General features: G+C 36.6%; 1 protein-coding gene across 1 annotated transcript in view; it reads right to left on the bottom strand.

Moving 5' to 3' along the window:
• Positions 1-221: 221 nt before the first annotated feature.
• Positions 222-8,939, bottom strand: part of STK31 (serine/threonine kinase 31) — a 123,024-nt gene continuing 114,306 nt past the window's right edge. Inside the window, 2 exon segments of the mRNA XM_006880302.1 lie at positions 222-449; positions 3,814-3,882. Coding sequence (XP_006880364.1) covers positions 222-449; positions 3,814-3,882 — 297 coding nt within the window.

The raw sequence follows: 8,939 nt of genomic DNA, 5'->3' as shown, positions 1-8,939 counted from the left end.
TATTCAATCTCTACAGAGGTAACTACAGAAAATCCCTCCTTACTACTTCTCAAGTTAAACTAAATGTCAAACCATACAACCATTTTTTTTGCATAAACAAACAGCTTTTATTTTTCACAATTTAAATACCAAACTGGTATCAGAACACTTTTAGATTTTTGTTTAACCAAACTTACCAAAGTTTTTAAAGAAAAATCTGCAACAAAAAATAAAGTACTAATCTAGCAATCAAAATTGGCTTCACCATTTCTTTGTTTTTCTTTATGTTTATCCAAATTTTCCATCTTTAACTCTTCTTCTATATATTCTGTATATTCATTATCTTTTTTTGGATTTGGAATTGATTTCACCTTTGGTAGCAAGAAATAGCTAGCAGTCAACACTTCATCAGCAGTCACTGAACTTCTACACAAAATCAAACTAAAAAGGAGGGATTTAACATGATCATCCTATAAAAAAAGACAAAACAGATTTTAGGGGGAGAAAGGACACATATGTAATAAAGAGGAATTCATTTTAAACATATTCATGATAAGGAATACAGAAGTGTTTTTTTAAATAACAGTAGGAATGATAGCGATTACCTTTTATTATCCCTTTTATTATCATTATATAGATATAAAGGTGCATGGGGAAAGAATTGATCATCATTTTTATGTTAAGTGCTAAGCTTATTTTTCTTTTTTCCAAGATTTTCTTTAGTGTTCTTTTTTTTTTATTTTAATAGACATTTATAGAGGTTGTGGATTTCCATTCATTCACTGCCACACTTTTCTCCCTGCCCACCCCTCCCCACCAGTTTGCTCCCCTCTCTGAAAAGGAAAAGGAAAAAAAATATTCCTTCATTAGTATACAATTCCCCCATCCCTTCTACCCCACCCCTCCCCCAGAGTACACTTCTCTATGCAACCTAAAATCTGGATTCCTGTGCTAACCATAATCATCATATATCACCTCTAATCTGCTCTATATTTAGATTTTTTTAGTTCTGTGACAAAATTACTTTCTTAGAACGGGATACACCCCTAGACGTATACACCATTTAAAAAAGAGGTGGAGAAACCCCATTGTAGTTGAAAGTTTAGAAGGGGGTTAAAAAAATCACAGCTGAATGAAACCAAAATTGACAGTAGTTTGTCCTTCCTCTCTAGGGTATTTCCATGAAAATGTCCACACTATGCCGCCTCTGCCTAGAACAATCATCTTTATTCACCTCATCTACTGCTTCTAGTTTGTTTTTAAATGATCTCTTCTGAGAATCCTATTTTCACAATTATTATTACAATCATTATAGGAGCTGTAATTTATTACATGCTACTATTTCATGGCAATTTTTCACCACATGTAAATAACTTTATTATATTTTTGTTCTATTATTTGTACCTCCTGAGGCACCATGTACTTGCCCCTGTAATTATTCTAACCAGGAAACAAAGACTGAATTAAAAAAAAAAAACACACAACAACAACAAAAAAAAACCCAACCAAAAGTATGTACTCTGAGTATCAGTAAGTTCAAATATCCTTAAGATCAGAAATTTTTCACTGATTATCACTTCATCCCCAGGTAAACTAGTATAGTGTCTGGGATACAGAATGTTCAGAATTAACATTTGCTATGGTTCAGACTGTACTCTGCTGAGTACGTTTTTAAATATATTTAAAAACATTATCCAAACAGGCAAATATTTAACTTATACAAAATCTAAATGAGGAAAAATAACTTATCCTCTTAAAAAGCACAAAAGTAGTTGTTCTATGACACAAAGAAGGGGAAGCAAGACTTATAAATGTATCAACTTTCACTTATTTATAAAATGTACATGACACCAAGGAAAATACAATCTATGTTTTATCCTCAAGATTATTCAACTAGACTGTATTTAGAAAGATAACAACAATCGCTCAAACTGATTAAATATAGCAGTGAAGAAGGAACTAGCCCTGCAAAGTTTTAAAAGCTATTAAAAATATTTTAAAATTAAAATCACTTTGGTTTGTGCTGAATAAAAAAAAAAGATGGGACAAAGAGTAAAACTATAAATCCACCCCTGAAATCAATCAAAATTTAGTATTTTTTTAAAAAGGCATTTCAAATGAGGGAAGTAGCTTTTTAAATAACAGGTGTTAGGACAACTGGCTCCCCATTAGAAAAAGGTAAAAATGGATTGATTTTTTACACTAAAAATCTTAATGTGTAAAGTTAAATAATAAAATATAAAAGGAAAAGAACAGGTCAAACAGTCTGTCTTACAATTTGTAAAATTGCAAAATACAACTAAGGTAATCTCTAATAAAATAAAAAACTAAAAAAAAATTGCCTAACCATTTATCAGACAAGTGCTTCTGCTGGCATTGTGGCTGAAGTATTCATGTGATAAGCAAAAGACCTGAAGTTTGAACCTACCACCTACTCTACTGGAGAAATATGATACTGTCTACGTTTTTAAAGATTTAAAGCCTTCAAAACCCAGGCTGTCCCTACAGGATCACCATGAGTCACTATCAACTCAATGACAGATCCATCAGTATAGGGAAATTTGACATAAAAGAGAAATGGCATTACTAATCAGGGAAAAAATAATTCTATAAATGTTGCCAGATCAATTAATTTGACAAAAACAAGTAAGATTCCTACTTCAGATCATAAACTAAATAGAATTTTTAAAAATAAGTCAACTCCAGAGGGATTTGGGGGGGGGGGGACAAAGCAAAGAATATTCAGCAAAAAACAATATGACAAGATTCATTTATCCAACAAATATTTATTAAGCATCTAACTGTGTGTCAGGCTTAAGGACCCCATGTCATATAAAGTGGGTGTGACCTGAAACTGACTTGATGATATACAGCAACAGTGTGGTAACTAGCACAGAGTCAATAGATACACCTTACAGTGCATCTATACACTATACACATCCTAAAATGACCACAATAACCCTATCCTTACCCCTGAGCATGGGGAAGTGAATTTGTTCTAACAAACAGAAAATGACAGAAGAAAGAGGTCTCCTCGATGATTCAGTTGTGAAAAGCCTAATTCCCATCTGTCTAACAGATATCTCTATTACTTTCTCAACTTAAACACTTTGACAATATAGGCTACCATGTTGGAGACTGGTAAAAAACTAAAGACAATCAATCATGTTAAGTTTGTAAATGATCAAATTTCATTACTTCATCCAAACAGAGAAAGCCACGTAAGTTATAGGTTTTTAATAGCCCAAAAATTGTCTCAAATGCTTTTTATTACAACCCTAGTAGTACAGGCAAAGAAAACTTCAGCATCAATAATGTGTGTTTTCAAAAATCTAATTTCAGAGGATGTTAAAAAAAGCAAATCACACTAGTTGCTGTTAAGTCACTCCTTACTCATGGCAAGGCTGTGTGTGACAGAACTATGCTCTATATGAACTCCAAAAGATGATTTAAATATATATGTATCTCCATCCAGGACATTTTCTATGGTATCTCTGTGTGGACTCAAATCTCTAAGCTTTCAATGAGCAAATGAGCACATTAAGCATTTGTACCACCCAGTTATTCTTCATAGGACATTTGCAGGTATTGTTGTTATGTGTAGTATCTATTCCAACTCATAGTGACAGCAGGACAGACCAGAATTGCCACAAACTGTTTCTTAGGTCACCATATTTATAGAAGCAAATAGCCAAGTCCTCTCCCACTGAGTGGCTGGTGTGTTTAACTGCTGACTTCTCTGTTTGCAGCGAAGCATTGTATCACTGCACCACGAAAACTATGCAAATATTCCATGAACTGTAAATTAATAAATATCAAAAAAAGGTTACATACCAAATTAAACTGATCTACTTCTGGAATTCCATCTTCATTTGTCTTAAATTCCTCATTTTGAATAGTAAGCTATATAAAAGAAAATGAGATTTAATAAATTCTCAGAACATTTTCCGTTGTTATGTGCTGTTGAGACACGTAGCGACCCTATGTAGAACAGCCCTAAACCTTGCTCTATCCTGTGTCAATCTCACTGTCTACATATACACCTACCCCCTTTACCCAAGTCACTGAATCAATCCACCTCATAAAGGATCTTCCTTTCCTGTGCTGTCCCTCCACCCTCCCAAGCATGACGTCCTTCTCCAAGGACTGGTCCCTCCTTGCAACATGTCCAAAGTATGTCAGACGAAACTTCAGAATCCTTTCCTCCAAAAAAGGAGCCTGATTTCATCCTCTCCAGAATGAACCTGTTTGTTCTCTTAGCAGTCCATGGTATAGTGAATACTCTTCTCCTCTCCTTCTGTCCTCCCTGGTCATTGACCAGGTCTCTGATGCATAGCAAGTAATAGCAAAGACCATGGCCTATATCAGGTGCACCTTAGTCTCCAGACTTACATCTCTGCTTTTCAGTACTTAAGAGAGGTCTTTGACAGCTGACTTTCCCAATGCAGTACATCTTTTAGTTTCCTGGCTGCTGGTGCCAAGAGTGCTGATTGTGGAGTTAAGTAAACTAAAGCTGTTAATCTCTTCATCTATAATTATGCCGCCAATCGGCCCGGTGGTGTTGAGCTTCAATCCATATTGAAGGCTTCAGCTCATGACCTTCTGCGCAAGTACTTCAGATCCTCCTCAGTTTTTGCTTAAATATTTTGTATTTTAAGGGTGCTATCTTACTAAGGACGCTAAAAGCAAGCAAGGTTGTGTAATCTGCATAATGCAGATTGCTGATAAGTCTTCCTCTAATCCTGATGCCACATCTCTCAGAGAGCCCAGCCTCGAGATAATCTGTTCTGCATATAGACTGAAAAAGTATGGAAATAGGACTGACTATATAAATGTCTGGCAGGTGTTATTTCTGCATTCATATTTATTGTTGTTGTTATGTGCCACTGAATCAGAATCAATACACAGCTGACCCTCCAGGAGGTTTTCAAAGGCTACAAATCACACAGCAGGAGACTGCTCATGTTTCTTTCCTCAGAGAAGCTGCTGAATCCAATCCATATGCCTTCGGCTTAGCAGCATACATCCTTACCACTAGAAAGAGCACCTGAACTCCTTTCATTCACATTAGTACACTTTATAAATATAACCATGTATACAGCAGACTCAACAGGATGCAAAGTTACATAAACTAGCTAATCATTACCAAAGGAGCTCTGGTGGCTTAGTGGTCAAGAACTGTGCTGACACCCCACCCCCCCATGTATTCAGTTTGAATCCAGCAGCTTTGCCGAAGAAAGACGTGCAATCTCCTCTTGTGCAATTTATTGCCTCCAAAAACTCACTGGTTGGGTCAGCTATAGATTGTTTCCAACTTGATGGTACTTCACAACATTTGTGACATGGTAAATCTTCTCTAGTACAGTATCTGCTTAAATATTTTGTATTTTAAAGGGGCTAGCTTACTAAGGAAGCTAAAAACCTTATGAAGGGAGCTCTGGTGGTCTAGTCTGCAGGAAGCTGTGCTACTAAATCCAAAAGTCAAGCAAGGTAACACCTCAGCAGAAAGAGGAGCAATCCCCACCCATTCAATTTACAGCCTCGTAAATCCAATGAAGGGTCAGCTATGACTCCAAAGTCATTTGTTCTGATTCAAAAGCAGTACACTGAGTTGATCTTCTTCAGGTGTGATAGTTTTTTTATAGTTTGGGTACAGGGATATTATCATACATAGGTCTTGCAAATATTTTCTTCTAGTTTGTTACTTGCTTTTTAATTTTTTAAAATGTTTTCTAAAAACAAGACTTCAATTTGATGTAGTTTAAATTATAGATTTGTTTTTTACAAAAAAATTGATGGTTTTTGTTTTAATTTTAAAAATATTTGTCAAACCCAAAGTAAGATTTACTCCCACATTTTCTTCTAGAAGTTTTAAAAGCTTAAGTTTTACATTTAAGTCTGTGATACGTTTCAAGTTCATTTTTACAAAATCAGTCACAAATGAATCAAAGTTTTGTTTAGCTTTTAATAGAGATAACCAATTGTTCTAGTACCATTTGTTGGAGGAAAACTGATTCTCTCCGGCACTTTTCCCAAAACAACAACAAAAATAAATAAATAAATAAATAAACCATATATATGTAGGTATCTTTCCAGTGTGACTATCTCTTCTATTGACCTGTATGTTTTAACTTTATACCAATATTACACTGTCTTGATGTATTGTAATTTTATGGAATCTTAAGGTAGGTATCAAGCTCTTCAATTGTTCCTTTGAAAACTGTTTTGCCTATCCTAGATCTTCTGCATATTTAAAAATTATAGATTGAGTGCCAATTTCTCTCCCACTTAAAAAAAAAAAGAGCTTTTTCGCAATTTTATTGGAAATGCATTAACTCTACAGAACATAAGAAAAACTGGCATTAATTCAATATTGAGTTTAAATTTCTGGTGAAGCATTCCAATGCTAGAACTTGTTATGTGCCATTGTGTTGTCTGCAATTCATACCTACCCTATGTATAATAGCTCTGAACCCTGCTCTATCCTAAGTCAACCTTACCATCTATGACACATCTACCCCCATTTCCCCAGTCACTGAGTCAATCCATCTCATCGAGAGTCTTCCTCTCAAGCTGTCCCTCCACACTCCCACACATGATGTCCCTCTCCAAGGCCTAGTCCTGCCTTGCAACATGCCTAAGTGTGTCAGATGAAACTCCAGAATCCCTGACTCCAAGGAGAAGCCACATTTCACCCTCTCTTAAGATAAACCTGTTTGTTCTCCTAGCGGTCCATGGTGTATTCAATACTCTTCTCCAGTACCACAGCTCAAAGGCATCAATCCTCATTTTATCACCCCTACTCATTGTCCAGCTTTCTGAAGCATAGCAAGTAACTGCAAAGTCCATGGCCTGGATCAGGCACCCCGTAGTCTCTAGGATGACACTGTTGCTCTCCAGTACTCTGGAGAAGTCCATGTCAGCAGACTTTTCAAATGTTATTCATCTTTTGATTTCCTGGATGCTGATACCAAAAGTGTTGATTGTAGAGCCAAGCAAACTGAAGCCATTAACAATCTCAATCTCTTCATCATCTACCATGATGCTGCTAATTGGCCCAGTAGTGAGAAACTTTGTTTTCTTGAGCTTGAGCTTCAATCTATATTTAAGGCTGTAGTCCTTGATCTTCTGCATCAAGTGATTCAGGGCCTGCGCAATTTCAGCAAGGAAGGTTGTGTCATCTGCATAATGCAAGGTGCTGAAGAGTCTTCCTTGAATACTGATGCCACACTCTTCCTCATAGAGCCCAGCCTCCCAGATGATCTGTTCTGCATAAATTGAAGATATATGGAAACAGGACACATTCCTGGCATACAATCTTTCAGATTTTGAACCATGCGTTGTTTCCTTGCTCTGTTCTGATAAGTGCCTCCTAGTGTAAGTATATAGGTTTCACATAAGCACAATCAAGTATTCTGGGATTCCCATTCTTCTCAGAGTTAGCCAAAGTCTGTTGTGATCCACACAATCAAATGTCTCTGCACAGTAAATGAAACACAAATAGACATTCCTCTGGTGCTCTCTGCTTTCAACCAAGATTGATCTAACATTAGTTATAATATCCCTAGTATCATGGCCTCTTCTAAACCCACCCTGCACATCTGGAAGTTCTCTGTTAACGTGCTGGTCCAGTTAGTTTTGACTCATTTTCAGCAGAACCTTGCTTCCATATGATATTGTTCAATAAATTTTCATACTCTGTTGAGTAATCTTTCTTTGGAATGGGGACAAATATGGATTTCTTCCAGTCAGCTGGGCAGGTGGTTGTCCTCCAGATTTCTTGGCACATCTTGGTGAGCACATCCAGGGCAGCGTCTGTTTGTTGAAATATGTCAATTGGTATGCCATCAATTCCCGGGCCTCTCTTTGTCAAATCCTTCAGAGCAGCTTGAACTTCTTCCTTCATCACCACAGACTTTTGCTCATACAAAGGAGGTGCAACAGTTGTAAGCAGATACTAGTGATTGCAATGTGAAATGTGAGAAACATGAATGTAGGAAAACTGGACATTGTTAAGAAATGGAAAGTATAAATATTAACATAGTAAATATTGGCAAAATGATATGGACTGGCATGTGACACTGTGAATCAGACAATCATAAGACCTAATATGCCAGAGATGAAAAGGTAAGGGAAAATGGTGTTGCTTTCATAGTTTAAAAAGTCACTTCTAGATCCATCTCAAAATACAATGTTAAAATATAATGCTACAATACACATACAAGGAAGTCCAGTGAGTACCATTATCATTCAAATATATGCACTAGCAACTAGAGCCAAAATGGAGGAAATAGAAAATTTTTACCAACTTTTGCAATCAGAAATCGATAAAACACACAATCAAGATGCATTAATAATGGTGAAGAAGAGGTCGTGGTACTAGTGATATTATAGCTAATGTTAGATGGATCTTGGCAAAAAGCACAGAGTACCAGAGGAATGTCTATCTGTGCTTTTTGACTATGCAAAGGCTTTTGACAGTATGGATCACAAAAAGCTGTTGCTGACTTTAAGAAGAATGGGAATCCCAGAACTTTTGATTGTGCTAATGTGAAACCTATACTTGGATCAAGAGACAGTTGTCAGAACAGAGCAAGGAGACATTGGATGATTCAAAATTGGGAAAGGGGTCCGCCAGGAATATATTCTGTCTCCTTGCCTTTTCAATCTGTATGCAGAACAGATCATCCAGGACACTGGGCTGTATGCGGAGGAATGTGGCATCACGATTAGTGGAAAAGTCAACCACCTGCATTATGCAGATGACACAACCCTGCTAGCTAAACTGAGGAGGACCTGAAACACCTGCTGCAGAAGGTCAAGGACTGCAACCTTCAATATGGATTGAAGCTCAACATTAAGAAAACAAAGATTCTCACCACTGGGCCAACTTTCAGCATCAGTATGGATGCTGAAGAGATTGAGATTGTTAACAGTTTTAGTTTGCTTGGCTCCACAGT

This window comes from Elephantulus edwardii, unplaced genomic scaffold, assembly GCF_000299155.1.
Source record: "Elephantulus edwardii isolate Elephantulus edwardi_28Jun2011 unplaced genomic scaffold, EleEdw1.0 scaffold00007, whole genome shotgun sequence".
Classification (NCBI taxonomy): domain Eukaryota; kingdom Metazoa; phylum Chordata; class Mammalia; order Macroscelidea; family Macroscelididae; genus Elephantulus; species Elephantulus edwardii.
Note: the sequence above shows the minus strand (reverse complement) of the source record. Positions and strands in the feature narration are given on the sequence as shown.